This window comes from Diadema antillarum, unplaced genomic scaffold (assembly GCF_040938485.1).
Source record: "Diadema antillarum isolate AM-2024a unplaced genomic scaffold, OU_Dant_1.0 seq00000637_RagTag, whole genome shotgun sequence".
NCBI classification, from domain to species: Eukaryota; Metazoa; Echinodermata; class Echinoidea; order Diadematoida; family Diadematidae; genus Diadema; species Diadema antillarum.
Window position 1 is genome coordinate 1,760,130 of NW_027271554.1, and position 17,182 is coordinate 1,777,311.

General features: G+C 39.4%; 1 protein-coding gene across 1 annotated transcript in view; it reads right to left on the reverse strand.

The window, feature by feature from the left end:
• The window catches only part of LOC139736353 (oxysterol-binding protein-related protein 1-like), a 105,638-nt gene that overhangs the window by 52,439 nt on the left and 36,017 nt on the right, over positions 1 to 17,182 (reverse strand). The window contains 1 exon segment of the mRNA XM_071647109.1: positions 4,777 to 5,300. Within this exon segment, the coding sequence (XP_071503210.1) occupies positions 4,777 to 5,300 (524 nt within the window).

Sequence of the window (17,182 nt, forward strand, 5' to 3'; positions counted from 1 at the left end):
GAGATTCAAAGAAGCAGATATTTTTTCTTTCATCACAATGTCAGGAGTAGATATAAAATTCATCAATTCCACAATAGAGGTTATAATCGTATACGATTATTCCAGTTTGTGAATCGTGTGTTCTTGTGTTTGTAATTATGTGTTTACATGCGCCTCAACATAACACCATTTTTTTCAACTTATACATTATATTGGTTACAATTCGTTGTTCCGAAGGTTCTTTAGTCCGAAGATTCGTTGTTCCGAAGATTCGTTATTCCAAAGGTTCATTAATCCGAAAATGAAATAAGGTTCGTTATTCCGAAGGTTCGTTAATCCGAAAATGAAATAAAAGCTCGTTATTCCGAAGATTCGTTGAGGACCCTATTTCATTTTCGGATCAATGGACCTTCGGAATAACGAACCCTACTTCATTTTTGGACTACCGAACCTTCGAAATGACGCCACAAATGTTCGGATTAACGAACCTTCAGAATAAAGAACAGTACCCTTTATATATATATATATATATATATATATATATATATATATATATATATAATATATTATGAACTAACGAACCATCAGAAAATCAAACCTTCATTTCGGATGGGCAAACCTTCGGAGAATTTAAGAGGCCATATCATTCATCATTTTCGGATTCACGAACCTTTGGAATGAAGCACTTTCAGAGCAACACGCTCTAAAACCACTCTTTTTATTCGGGCATTGTGAGAAAGTTCAGAAAAGAATAATCTTTGAAGTATAAGAAATCAGTTTCATTCAGTCTTATTCGACACTATCGATGATTTCTAGGCGTGGTGTTCATTTTCCTACAAAAAAAAAAGGAAGAAGAAGAAGGAGGTTCGTTATGCCGATGGTTCGTTATTGCAAATCCGATACACGCAGATTCCCACTGCCGACTATAGAAGTTTGTCAATCCGAAAATAATCAACAAGGTTCGTTTATCCGACTTGTGGCATTATTCCGAAGTTTCGTTTCTCTGGAAATGAAACAAGATTCGTTGATCAGAGAATGAATCACGTCGTACGAAACTTTTTCTGATAAACGAACTTGCAGTATACCGAATCAATTTTCGTTATCAAATGAACGAACCTTCGATCCTTTCTCCCTCTCATTTTTTTATATATTTATTTCTTTTTTATTATCGAACATTCTGGTTATTAGGGATAATCAAGAAAAGACAAATTAATCTTTAAGGCAAGATAAGTTAACTACATGGTTCGACATAGTTTACTTTTTATCGAGGAGTATTCATATAGCAGTGAGTGATACCTTACAAGGAGGTATAGAAAACGTGGAGATATAATCGTAACAAATAAGTACACATATCTTTTGGTTTAGAATGGTTGATTTCTTTCAGGCACGGTGTGCATTATTCCGTTGAAAGGAAATTCTGATGTTTCGTTATTTCGGGTGCATTTACGTCACGATACCGACACCCACGAGTCATATTTACATAATATACAGTCCAGGAGTCATACACCTCACGAGTCATACAGCCCTGAGTTCGACATAGTGATGATGTCCACTGCATGGCACGGGAGGGAACATACCGAATGTTCCATCCAAAGAGTTTGAAATGCTATTGAGGGAGGTTATAAGTCCCGAGACGAAGTCGAGGAACTTACAGCCTCCCGAAATAGTGTTTCAAACCCTGATGGTGGAATGTTTGGTACATGTTCCCGACGACAAAAGTCATCATCTTTTAGATTAGGCCTATATGGGTTAGTCAAATTATCACACTTTCGTACGCATTACGATTATCGGTCATGATCATCTGCTTTAATTTTAACATTGTACGGAATACTCAGTAGGCAAATTTATCCTATCGATTGCGTGAAAAATATGATCGTTCAATCGTTTGGAATCGTTTGTCATTTCTTACGTGAAAATGTTTTCCCATGGGAGAGCATTACAAAAATGTTCCGCCCATGGGCGAACATACCCAATGTGCCTCCATCACGTGACTGTGTTTAGCCAATCAATAACCGGTATTTGAATAACCCATTTAACGTGAGCAAAAAAGGCCTACGAGACCGACACATTAAATCCCGTGTTGTATATCCATCGAACTCGTGGGCTGTTTTTATTTATGTCGAACTCGTGAGCCGTTTTTACCGAGTGTCGAACTCATGAACTTCATTTGCCTAGCGTCGAACTCGTGGGCTCTATGACTCGTGACCTGTATGACTCATGGACCTGTTTTCAATGTCGAACTCGTGGGCTGTATGAGTCGTGGGTGTCGGTCTCGTAGGATGACCCCGTTATTTCGAATCTGAAACACGCAAAATCTCCAGATGTTTGTTAAAGAAAATGTAAGGATTCGTTAATACGAATATTAATGTGGCATTATCCCCAGGGTTTGTAAATCTGAGAAAAAGTTTGTTTATCTTAGAACGAACTCTCATGTATAGGTCTGCGTGGTACGAAACTTATGGCGATTAGTTTCGGGATTGCGGAATCTTCAGAATTACACATTGTGTTGCGCTTTCGAATCAACAAACCTTCAAAATTACTTAACTTTTCTTCTTCTTTTTTCATATTTGGTAAAACGAACCTTCGGAAAACCGAAACTTTTTTTTTCTCTCTTTCATTTTTTTTTTGTTTATAAAAAAAAACAAAAAACAAAATAAAAAACTTCGGATTGTGAACTGTGAGAAACGAACAGTTACTGTTGTTTTTTCCCCGATCAGTGGTGATAATTCAGGTAAGATATAATTTAGTAGAAAAGAAAATAAGGCACACAAAAAAAACAAGTTATTTGAATCCTGACATCAATTACTGTTTTTTCTTTTTACCGATAAATGAAAGATCATATAGATAAGAAATTAGAGGAAAAAGAAAAAATAGCCTGTGATAACGAATCGTATTAAATGTTTGACATCCTGGTCTTCGCCCTCGGTCTTCGACTTGCTTTCCTTACCTGTCCATCCCGGGTCCCCCAGGCTCCAGACTGTTTATAACCTCCAGGAATGCACCAGTGCGCGCGGTTTCCTTTGTTGAATGCTCTCTATTCTACCGCCCCACCCTTCCCAAAGTCTGGCACCTTGCCATCGTGGGATTTTTCATGTTTTGCTTCTTGGTCAAGTTGGTGTTCACAACTTTGTCTACGTGACTGCGTTCTGTTTTGTTTCTCCGAATTCGCTGCGTGCTCTACAGACACGTGGTGCACAAACAGTTCCTGTATGGCTGTTTACGAGGGGGGTCACCTATACTCACCTGCAAACAGCTTACGGCGAGCAGAAAACGGCAGTTTCCTCTGCTGGTGGCTACTTTTACTGCCAAAATATTGGGCTTTGTCACTACGGAATACTATTCACACACAAATTGCAATGGAATATTCAAGTACATTGTATAACTACTCGTACTTCCGATCATAGCGATCTCTCGAGTGTTCGTGTTTCATCGAAAAGTAAGTGTTGGAAAGTTGTTAGAAACTGCGTAGCAGCGCTAGACAGTCGTTATATAGCTAAGGGCTTCCGTATGCTCGATTTTTATGGGTTTATTGATATTGGAGCTCTGGGAAAAATGTGGGGGAAAAGGATGACTTCAAAATAATTTGCTTGCCCGATTCGGTCAAGCATTTTTTTTTTCCTTGTTCCAAAACGCTTGCCCATCTTTACTACTACATGTAGTATGAGAAAGTGTGTGATAGATTGAAGTTTACTTCACATGTCATGATCGTACTGTACAAACTCAAAGAAAAAAAAAATTACTCGCAATTTTCCTGAAAGTGAGATCGAACAAAAACAATTAAAAAGATAAAATTAGATTAAAAATGTCATGATCGTGCTGGAGAGAGCCCAAAGAATTGTAGACAAATCACACGCAGTTTTGCTGAGCATGATTTCGAAAGAATTTGACAAAACTTTGTCATGATCGTGCTGTGACAGAGCTCAAAGAATTCGTAAAGTGCAAACAAGTCAAACGCAGTTTTGCTGATGTTGAGATCGAAAGATAGTGTATAATGTTTATTAATACGATCGTGAGAACTCAAAAATTGAAACGCACCGTTACTAACCCCGCGTGAAACACACGAGCCGCCCAAATACACTACAACATGATACATGTAACTAGATTTTCAGCGCCAGTGTACGAGTGTATCGTGCATGCATCAAACGTTTAGGAAGGTTGTGCCACAGTGATCCGATCGACGGGGAAAGGATGTGCGTACACCACTTCAGTATCTCCCCGTAGTTGCGTGCACACGAAGAATGAATCATGCCCGTCATACCGCGGCAGGACGATCAGCGTCCTACCGCGTTCCTCCGCACGATTTTTTTCCCCTGCCGCTGCGCGAGGAAAAAAACGTTCAGCGCGTATTACGCGTTCGGCAAATCGTCCTACCGCAAATTTGCGGGATCCCGCGGTAGAACGCTAGTGAGAATAAATATCCCTTCCCTAAGACACAGAGTATGGTGTGCTTTTTGCATAGTGTGTCAGAAACAAAAAAGAGAAGTTGGCAAGCACACAGTACTATCTGCGAGGTGTGCATTCCAATAGCAATTCTATGACAATATTAAAGGCCTCCAGCAACAGTCAGCTCTGGAAATATTTTAAATGAAAACTATATAAATGCTGGGCATTTGATAGTGGTCTACATGCCATACTAAAGCTGTCTTTAACAAGCAAGGCAAATCAAAGTTTGATGACATGTCCACATCACACTTCCGTCGTCCAAATTCTACCTAATTCAGTTAAACATGGGAATTCTCCTCAACTTTCAAGACGACCAAATATTACATACACTAGTTTGACAATGTGTGAACTTACCTCGTACTCCCTGGAATAATGATTTCAGGCACGTCACCAAACGTGAAGGCATCTCTCCCCAGCCCTTCCCTCTTTGTCCTGCCATTGTGTCCTCCGTTCTGAGAGGAGCATGGCACCACACTTTCCTCTTCGCTCTGCTTATTGTTCGAGTGGTTCTCTGAGTCCGATATCCTCAACTGGCCGACTCCCTCGGCCACCATCCTGTCCTGCCCAGTGTCCATCCTGACGCTGTAGAAGCTCTCGACGTCGCTCAGGCGATCGTCGTCGTCGTCGACATCAAAGAAGCTCCCGGCGGGGCTGCCTCCGCCACTCCCGCTGTCCGAGTCGCCCCTCACACTGAGGAACTCATGGTCGTCGAAGTGGTAGTCGAACTCCTGGGCGATGCCTGTGTAGTGGTTGCGAGGGCTGGTCGAGAGGCTCGCGGACAGCAGCTCGAGGCGGTCGTGCTGTCGGGCGAGGGCGTGGAGGGCGTCCTGAAGGTTGCGAGTTCGTTCTTGCTCCTGTTTCAGCTGAAGGTTACGAAGCTGCAACACAAAAAAAATATAAAACCAAACACAATGACTGAAACAGTATACACACAAAATTGCAATACATTTATCTACTGTGGTATGAAGTATTAGTACCCAACTGTAAAAGTAAACAATTTTGCCGTGAGGAAATTTTCATGCATTTCGCATTTAAACTAACATGATCACCAAAAACTAAAGTAACCATATTTGTTGTTCTGAATCAAAAACATTTAAAATTCATCTTACCCACCTGAGCACAAAAAAAGAGAAAGGCAACATGAAAATGTCTATTTTTACAGTATGCTTTGTTGATGGGTAGCTTCGAGAATGCTATCCATTCCATATTTTTTGTCAGCCCAATCGAACTCTTTTGTAATTCAGAAAAATCATAACAAAACAAAACAATGCAGTCTAACTGTGCAGCAAAAACAAAGGCATTCATACCAGAATCCCAAATCTCAAATGTGTTGTTTCCTTTTGGTTCTGAGAGCGGCTGACAGAAAGGCAGCTATCACAAACATGTTTGATTAATGTGAAAAAGACAGAATTGATACACACTAGCCACAGCAGTAGTGTACCAGGAAATTTGACTGCCATATTGATCACACAACTCTACGGTACACTGCCATCTTACATTACAGGATGCCACTGCCCCCACACATACAATCCAGTGGACACTTTGCTCGTCAAAGTACACTATTTGGACCTCGACTTACAAGAGATTTCTCTTTAAAAATAAGAAATACACCTGCGCTCATTCACTGATATCGCTCAAAAGTATAACTGATGGAACAAAATCTCATTCCTGCACTGCTGAAAAATAAACAGGAAGACCCTCCCCCTAACAAAAAAAAATAAACAAAAAAAATTAAATGAACAAATATATATACAAAAAAACTATATAATATCAACTTGTTTAGTCCCATTGGCCACATGCTCATACTACAAAGTCAGTAGGATTTTGGGCCAGTGATCTGGAGACGGTTTACAGAACTGATAGTAACAATAAAATATGTCATTGTGTCTGGCATGTAAAGACTAGGACCACTACCGGGGTGCCAGGAGCAATACAGGAAGCTGGCGGCAGAGCTGCGGGAAGCAATTCAATAGTTTTAATACACTGTAGTTGGTCACAGCTCTTGACTTTCAACAAAGTTTAAGGACAACCAGATGCTACTCTGGGTGTCATCTGTGCCTTTAAAAAAAATTATTAAAGATGTATACTTGTACATGTATTCACAAGAATGCATGTAGATGTTCACAAAGTTGGAATGTTCATATCATTGTACAATGTGTAGGTCTACAAATTTTTGTACAGGAAACGAGAATAGCATGAAAGTACAATGTAAGCTGTCATGACAAAAGATTCACTTTTTAACTTTGGGGGGAAAAAAGGAAAAAGAGGGGGGTTTTATACTGCTTACACCAGTTTGCTGATATACTGTTAACTCAACAAAACTCTGCATCTTGACTGCTTCTGTATTTAGAAAAAAAAAAAGAACTCTAAACTGAAATGTTCAAACTGACTTGGCCATGGAGGAGATAAGAACAATACACAAAAGTGGAAATTTTCGCAGTGCTGAACATTTCACGCATTTTGTGCAACTAGAAACTAGCGCGAAAATAAATACACACAAATATTTTTGCATGCCATATGCTTCTGTAGTTGATGTCATGATTCCGCGGAATTAAAAAATGCAATTTAACTCTTCTCACCCAGCTGAGTGCGAAAAATTATTCACTCGAAAATATCCACTTTTACAGTACATGTAAGTGCATTTAAATAGGTAATTGAAGTATGAGAATTACTCGACCACAATTCATACTAGTAAACAAGGAAAACATGTTAATCAGTTGCAGTATAAGGAAATCATAGACTTCCCATATTTTTGCATAACTTCACAAAAACAAGAGAGAGGGTGGATGCAATCCACAGTAGGCGTTTTCACATCAGCCGGATAAAAATCCAAGCTCGAGATATTTTTCGCGATTGCGAATTAGAGCGCTATTCATTTCTTATTCACATCAGCCCGAAGAGAACTAGCCCGCATTGTTTTTCGAGCTAATTTGATAGCTGATTATGTGCAAACAGCATCAGTAATGTGTGTGCCCTCTCAAAAATTCCTCATGATTTGTGTGCAGTTTGCCTCGATCGATCGGGTCACACACGCTAGGCATGATGGGATGCATCGCGCTAATTTCGCGAGTCGTTTTCACATTATCAAATAGCGCGCTACAATCCTGCTATTTCAGAAATTTCCCGAGTTGGAGTCGAGAAATTTTCTCGATCAGAGAGATACAATTTGCACGCTAATTTGTGTTCACATTATCAAATAGCGCGCTATTTCGGGATTGGGTTAATTTTCCAAGTCAGAAAATAGCGCACTATTTTGAAACATCAGGCTGATGTGAAAACGCCTACTACATGTATGTACATAAAACAAGTCACCCTTCATTTTTTAGGTCATTAGTGATGTCACAATACCTCCTGTTACAGCTATTAAATCATTCACGCACGAACGCGCATTCAAACGTGCATTCAAACCTGTATTCAACAGTCCTATTTCTCATTTTGGAGCCCCCGCCCTCCTTTCTTTTCCAAACATCAGATTTCGTGTGGTACTTCGATGGTACGTACACTTTTGTAAAGGTTGCGAGTTGGGAGTATAAAGTGTGTATGCATAACTCAAATGACATGTTATGCTTATTTCACAAAGGGCTATGTCACTTCAGGTCGGGCATGGGTGTGGGTTCTACTGCCAAACATGCACATTACAAGTCAAAACAAGCAACTTTCGTAATTGCAAATATCTAAAAAGATCGGGTAAGGGGGAAAAAGAGCGAGCAAGAGAATGGAAAAAAGGGAGAGAGAAAAAGCAAGTTACTACAACGTGTACATCATAAAATGTTTATGCACTTGTGGATCATGCAAATACCAATACCGAGGTAAAACTATTTGTAGTTATCAAACAGACTTTGTAGGCTTATTGAATTCGCCATGCAGTAAATGCTATATATAGTCTTGGGCTTATGCCAGCTGCCCCCAGCCCCACCCTTGAGGGCCAGTCAGCCAGACCCTCTAGTAGACTGCTTTATGTTCAATACAGCACTGCCACTGGCAAATGCCATTTAAAAGATATTGATCACACTGAAGTTGTCCTAATTAAGTCATTACACTGTAAAAAATGTCACATTTTAATGGCGTGTATAATTTTTCACAAATCGGGACTTCCTAACAATTTTGTGAGTGGTTAAATTCGCGATTGCGGACAAACAAATGTATCAAGCGTGTTCAGATCAGAGTTAATATTTCACATGTTTTTACATTCAGGAATAGCACCCGACTTGCAAAATTTGTGAAAATTATAAAAACCTCGCAAACTGTTTGGTGCATAACAGTATGTTGTTGATATCACTGTCATCATCCGACTGCCATTTTTGGTAGTTCTATAGGCCTACATTGTACATTGTGGATTCAGGATCTTTATCATATCACTCTCATTAGACTTGGTAATAGATGTACACATGTAGTAGTATCAGTATATCAGCAAAATTATGAACCTATAAAATTTACCTTTTACATCACTTACTGTAAATGGACTCGTAGTCTGTACACTTTCAGATCTTGCTTAGTAAACACTAAAAGCCTATCGAAGATACACAGAGACTGACTGGCATTCAAGACTACTTGACTTTACACTGGAGATGTACAGATACATTTATATTCCTGTCACCACAATACACAATGAAGCATGTGTTTGCCGACCACTGGCTTGTAAAGGAAGGCCAGCAAAATCATACAGCATTTCACGTTCCGTAGAGCAGCACAACAGAGACCATCTAAATAAACCCTCCACGCAGAGTTGGCCATACTTTTGGTTCACTTCTCTTGTATCTGTTCTAGCTTGGTTTCTGCCATGAAAAAAAAAAAAACAGAAGCAAAGTTTGGTGACCCCGAAGTCTGAGCAAACATGCCACCCATTTCACAAACTGGGAGGATAATCCTTCGACTTTATTCTCTAACCTCATCCCTGGGTGTCTGTGCACAAACACAAAAGAATTCCCCTAAAAAAGATGACAACCAGAATGGCAAGGCAAACGCAGCTATTCAGAGCCATTGTGACGTCACACTGTTTCTGCAAGGTTGGCATCCAAAACTGTAAATTCCTTTGTTTGTTTTCTTATTTTTCCATTTTGAGTCACTCAACCTTTTCATACTACAAGTAGTTACTACCGACCCTTAAATGTGCAGTGTCAAACTATCACACTACATTTCACCATCCACAGTATGCAGAGATTATTGAGAATTGGGCATTCCAACAAACCGGGTTAACCCCATGACGAGATTTTATGTAAACTTTTAATGGGCATCACTTCACAATCATAAGTCACATTTTATTCCCATAGCCAGTGGATAGGGCCTACACGTATGTATGGGGTTCTATTTTACTGGGGAAATTCAGTACTGTGTAAGGCTGTACATGCAGATTCAAAGTTTAGAGGTTATAACAAGCATGCCATGCAGGCTATTATGGATATCATACAGAACCACCTTCAATTTACGATCTGAAGCCACAGCTAAGTGTTTACTATTGAAATGTCATTCACGCATTTTTCCTTTTTAAGTTCTATTTTAGCACTTTCGTATCTGCTGGAGACAAAACATTAGACAGAATATTGCTGCATTCTGTGTTGAAGAAGGCACTATTTTGGCGTGTCATTACTTTACAGAACATAAGTCAACTGGCGTTAGATTAGAACCTCTGCTACATGTATAAAGAACATGTACAATTTTGTACCACACAGTGGCATCATCTGTACAGCATACATATCATGCACTCAGCCCCAGTATCCAAAGGTAAATCGCTTTTATGACCTACACTGCTGGAATCGCACAGCACGAAAGAGGCCTCAAGAGTTCATTAATCAGGTTTAATGTAATGTTGTAGGCCTACTCATCGTGGCTGTGGGGTGTCATAGACATTACACACAAGGCCTCTTGCATTAGACTGCATTGCAGCCAAGGATAATACAATGTACAGTTAAACACAACATAATGAGATTTAACCATCATTACTTCAGTTAGTCCTTGGGTAGGCAACATAGATTAAATAGCAAATGATTACTATTCCAATTGTGCATCAAAACATGACCCTGTTTTACCCCAAACTTGACCTAAAAAGATCAGAAAGATCCAGGTAGGCAATCACTAATCTCAACTACTGTACACATGTAGAAAGAGATCAGTGGTACATTTGTATGCATGTGATCGGCGCGGGGCATGTCAATCATTCTCTGTCTGCAATGTTGAGCATGCGTGTTGAGTGTATGAGGAATGTTACCGCTGTTGCGTTCTAACAGAAGGGCTGTCAGGGTAATGTCGCTGTACACGCCCTACAATAATAGCTGGCTGTGGTAGAATTTGGCAAAAGTTACCACAACAACGTCCGTGCAACAATTTGCAGGGACCATTTAAACAGGCAGGGGGGAAAAAAAAGATTACTAGGATGCTACCCGGATGTTGTCGTGGTAATTCTAGTTTGAAACAGCTTGAGATGAATTTGTTATTAATGGAAAAACACTCAAAGAGGAATGATTTCACCTTAGAAGATTGGTAGATTAAATTCACACAAAAATGATATCAATGGGTAGGATACATGTTCACTGAAAATGTAGATTACCAACACCAATATCTTGCATACCACACATAATACAAAAATAGATCATTTTGTATGATTGATTTTTATACAACCTATCACCAAATAGTTTATAAATACTAGCTCTGAGGAAAAATGGGGGGGGGGGGGAGCACTTTCACTACATTATACGCAAAGTACATTTCCTTAACAACTGTCACACTGACTTTCAGTCTTGATAATATTTTGTACTCTCCTGACCGAGAAATTTTCTATCAATATCCACCTGTACTCACAAACACTTGAAGGAAATAGACATGCTTGTTCCCATTTTTACATTGTAACAGCAAAAACATTTGATGAAGATTAAACCTTTTGTTTTCATACTAAAACCTGCTTCTAAAAACCATGAACTAGAACAAACATTGTATAGAATTTTTATTATGAAGTTGTGAATTGTGCAAAAATTCAACCAAATGCAGTATACCCTGTTGCGCTGACTCTGTCATTATATGTATGTACTCCTGTATCTGAAAAGAAAGATGTGCCTGATTATATTGTAATGTATGTTACAAAGCTCCTGGTGTACAAAGGCTAAGGATCCAACGTACCAAACATGTACATGGACATCAGCAGCAAACACAAGAGGAGCTCGTTTAAGCTCAATATCTCTGGCCGATTATTTTGCGGGTTCGCTTTTTTTTTTTCCACCACCTTCTGAGTGATGGATCAATACAGTCCACCTGCCGTAATGAACAACGTGCTGATATGATGGAGCTATTTGAATGCTCTCACATCAACTGCCACCACTATATACAATCTACGTCACGGGTAAATACTTCAGATCCATTTATAATCACTTTGGAGGCGTCGGCGTCATTCCCATCTAAAAAGGAAATACATACATGTATACGTACATCCACATGAAAAACTACATTAATGGATTGAACAGCTGATTGGGTAGCTTACAAAATATTTTTTGCTTATGAGAAATTGCCAATGATTCCTTAAAAACCAGCAGAACACTTGTTATTTTACAAGATAAGAGGGTGTGGATAAAGGTTGCTCTCCACTGCAGTGGAGAGAGATGATCCTTGTGATGCACTGTCATCTTGCTTGCAAAGTGGTACACTGCATTCACTTTAAATTTTGATTGAACCTTGGAATTGCTATCTTTTTTAAAGAGCTCTTTATGCCAAAACTGAGAAGAAACAATCTTGAAAAAAAAAGTTGTTTTCTTTCGCCATTACACTTTATACCTCTTGATGGAATAGCAAATATTTAAATGGCACAGCCTGGAGCAGTATACAAATGCTAAAAACAACAAAAACAACCCAGACCAACACTCTGAACCTTGATGACAGATCTGACGGAGGTAGAGAGGGAGAAAGAGAGTAGAATGAAAAAGAAACAACCAAAGCACTATGTACATGCATGCACTCAATTCGATACAAATCTACCATCACTATAATTTTCTCTCATTTCGGTTGGAAGAATGAGGTATATAAAGTACAAAGATCGCCCCCTCTGGATGATCACTTGAATATTAACTGATTGTCAATAAACCAATCGCATACGAAAGGTGAGTGTGCATGGTTTCAACCCGTTCTCTGGCCAGCTCCACCACAATGATACTGCTGTGTCACAGCTAGGCACCATCCCAATGTGAATAGTACAATGTATGGTGCAGTGCAATGCACCTGACATTTCAGCACAGAGCGTGTGATTACACCGGCTTTACATTTGTTATTCGCAGATTACCACACATACATTTGTAACTGGTGACGCACTCCTACAAACAGGGGGCATTGATCCATAGTGAAAGCTACTGTTGTAGAGCAGGAAAGAATACACAGAGATAGGATGCGCACATGTCAGAAGTTCAGTCTGATAAAAAGGCTAGATATGTATAATGTGCTCTTTACAAAAATAAGTGCAGTCACGACAGGTAAAAAGCCATCACTCGCCATAAAAAACATCTTATGGTTGTCTCGAGACAATGGCTCTAATCTGGCCTATTGCTAACACAAGCCTGCCTGTGAACACTGATCATGCATCAATACTATTGTTTTGGTGGGCCACATACACAATGTACCAACATACATGTACCCTTTTTATCGATCTGCTTCAGCAATGACTGAAAATATGGTCCAATATGATTCATCAAAAATGCCAACATTTTAGGACATTGTATGTTTTCACATAGCCTGGTAGTGTAACATTAAAAAGGGGAGTGAACTCCCCATTTCATTCATTATGCTACTTTCTCAAGTTCCTCCAACTCGGGCTGCCACTGCACAAAAGCACACACTGTATGTGGTGAATCTTCAAAAAAAAAAAAAAAAAAGGAAACAAAGAAAAAGAAAATTTTATCTTTCTATGTATGCCCAGTACACTGACTGTACATGTGGTATGGAATATGGTTCCATGCATTGCCATAATAAACATGTATCATTGCTTCATTGGCAGGAGGATTAGTCTTCAATGGCGTTGATGTGAGACGTGACTACAGTACCCCGCCTAAAATTAAGATGGTGTGAAAATGTTCACATTGACTATAGTATGGTACTGCACAAGTCGTGGATTTAAGTTGAGCCTCAGTTGTGGAGTCGCATGGCCACTGTGAACGCATTATCAGATGGCTGTTATGATACGGTTTAATACCAACTTTGACATTGTCTGAACTAGGAATGAAAAATGAAGATGAAAGGGGGGGGGGGTGAAATGAGAGGAGGGAGTAGGAATAAGACAGGTTCCCTAACAACAGCATAGCAACCACCTACATTGTATGGGAGCACTCACCCTGCTCTTCCAGTGAGAGCCCCACCTAAATTTTGCTCCATGAAGCATCAGAGGGAGTTTGCTTCACATGCTGGAGATGCACTACCAAACACCTACAATATGTAGCAGTAGCACTGCTGGGTGATGAGTGGCTCTTCCACCATACTTGTACATATGTACGTGCACATCTCACCATAGGGAGTTCGCACAGTTTGCAGTTTGGGAGTGAGATTTAAGATCACAATCCAAACAGTGATGTTTCGCTCACAATCGAAATCTCACTAATTTGTTGCGTGAACACCCACCTGGCAGGTCAAAAAATTGTGATTCGGATTGCGATCCTGATCTTCTCACTCCTTCTGTCATCGGAACATGCATATTGTGATGTAAACCTGAAGTAGAAGCCGTGGTACAATTATGGTACAATTTTGTACTACTAGTACTACTCCACCCCATTTATAGTGTGTCTTTTCTTGTTTTCATATACATTGTACCCTCATGTAGCAGCAATGTTTAAGCCAATGCTAAATTGGAGAGCTTTGCTTAGAACTACAGTGTATGCTTGCATCCAGCAGTGGAGGTAGCGTTTGATGCACGACTGGGTATCACTGAGTCACCCCCTAAAAGCGATTGGACCTTGGTAGTACTAGTCTTAGTACCAGGCCATTCATTTCTTTTGAGGGAGCCGAGAATGCCTGCGTGAGAATTTTGCTCTGTCACTGAACCCATTCAGAAACCAAAAACCCACACAAAAATTCTGATTGTTGACCAAGTACAATGTACATCTACATTGTACATGTATGTAAGTAACTTCCAGCTACTTGTAAACTGATATAAAATTGGGACAGAAGAAAATTGCAACTGTAGTTTATTTTCCTTAAATTACATTTGTAGGTTATCTGAGGCAGAGTATTAAAACTTTCAACAATTGATTAATTAGCTTCAACAGTCTGTGTATTGAGACTACATGCACACACCTGAATGCACAACTGGAAACTGCAGGGGAACGAGGGATAAAAGGAGGTTGATTATTTTTGACTCATCATGAAGGAGGTACTCAGCAAGAATTCAAGAGGGATATGACAGCCAAATAACAATGAATAAAGGACTTGGGTAGAGAAGGGCAGCATACTATGTACAATATTAAATGGTCTATAGATACTAGTGGCTGATTAGTCTTAGCTATGCAATCGCATGACTAATGCAGAGAGGATCGAAGAAATTATGACATGTCAAGTCAGGTATGTAATGCCAGAATTAGACCAGCAGCCGATTGGCTAGAGTATGTATTGCAGCGTCAAAAGCGCGCAATGGTGAAAAACTACAAATTGACTATGGGCCTAATTTGCGAGTAAATGTATTGTAAATGGCAATGACAGCCATGCAATATCCTACCAAAATTGCTCGACAAAAATTGCATGTTTCACAGCAACAGTGTGCAATGGTACAATGTATTTTTAACTGTATGTCATGTGATGAGCAATCAACCTATCAGATAGCTAGAATATCTTTAAGGTGTTGTATAATATGGGACAGTTCTACAATTGTAACATGAAAACAAAAAGTGCTGCATGATAATACAGCCATATGGTAAAGTACAAACATACAAAGTATGTTTGTACTTTATGATATAAAAGTCAATACTCATTCAAGTAATTCAAGTGAAAGTGATAGGAAACTGATATCATATGGCATCACATTACAAATTGTATCAAAGGGTACAGAATACACTCTACACAGCATACAGTGGATCAACACTGAATCGCAGGATACAACTGTCTCTCGTCAAGTGTTTTTGAGGGATAAATTTCAATATTGTTGCACAACTGGGCACTTGTAATACAGTATCGGAGACATGCCAGAGGAGAGTATCTTTTTGTAGTGATGTCATCTCATCTGCACCTTCAGTTTCTCTGTACACAGATCGTGCAAACAGCTGGATAGACACCACCAGTTGCTACGTACATTGTAGTCTTTCCGGCCTCAGACCTCACGGCACTACTTTATCATTTTGCCCCCACTCTTATTTCTGCTGTCACCTCATCCAGCCACAGGCTTTGGTATGCTTTGTTATTTGTTTCTCTGGTTTCCATGCATGGGTACACAGGTTTCTGCATGTATACTCTGATAGTATCAATGCTATTGAGGAATTTTCACAATGGGCAAAGTACTCATGCATAGAATATACAGTATTACTGTAAAAGTGGAAATTTTCGCGCATTTCGCGCAACCAGAAACTAGCGCGAAAATAAAAGCACGCGAATATTTTTTGCTTGCCATATGTTCCTGTGCGTGATGTCTTGATTCCGCGGAATTAAAAACACGCGAAACTCTTCTTACCCGGCCAAGCGCGAAAAATTAGTCGCGCGAAAATATCCACTTTTACAGTATCTGACTTCTTCATGTACATATTCACGATGTACATACCACTCTATTCCAGTTGTCTTGTTTGCACAGGGAAAGACATTTATAACTCTCTAACACACTCAACTGTGTGTCTGTATCCATACTGGGAATCCTGCTGGGCAGTATTGGTCACTCTCTGACCACTGGGGCATAGGGCAAGATGATGCACTGTCAACAATACAGCATTATTTCAAGCATTCATTCATTTCTGCCCGGTTAAACAGTAACCCAGCCTGTGTAATGATTGATTGAGTCTTGATTACATAACTGGGGTGAGCACTCACCAAATAGACATTGGAAATTTCTTGAATGCTTTGCAGAAACCCCTCGTCTGAAATGGTAAGTTTCTCTTCCCAGTATTCATATTATACAATCGTAGCTAGAGAAAGAATGTTATAGAGATCTAGAATGGTTTACAGTATCATTGTCATCTGAACAATATGAAAGGTTTGTACTTTAAAAGCATAATTTACCATTTGCAGATGAAACAAAAACCCAGCATTAGTGCTTCAAACTAGTTCTAAAATGTAAGTTAGGGATAGAAACAACCAATGTAAAAATTTGAACCAGTATAATTGATGTTTTGTTGTTAAATTCATATATACAAAATGTGAACAATAGTTACAATAAAGATGTTTCCAGACTAAACCGTCTACACTTATGGTTTAATGAGAAAAATACTGATATCTCCTTATAAAAATGTTAGGCTTTATTGCAAAAATTTCATATGGTAGGATGATTTGTGATACAACTGACCTGACATATGCATCAAATGTGATATCTTGAACATTGTTTAAATCACTGCTCCTAAAGGTAAACTGGACCTTTAATTTTCACTGTGCAACTGAATGAAAAATTGGCAGTCAACAACTTGCTCTTGAAAACAAGAAGTCCAATCACACTCACCGTAGACTGTTAAATGATAGGCAATACCTTGAGAAATCTATGAACTGTCTGTGAAATATGTCGCATGTGTGTGGGTGTGAGGGAGGGGGAGGGGGCAATGTACCACAACATGTACATTTGTACATATACACACTGTGTATTGTAGCTTGTATCAAGGAGCTTCTTGTA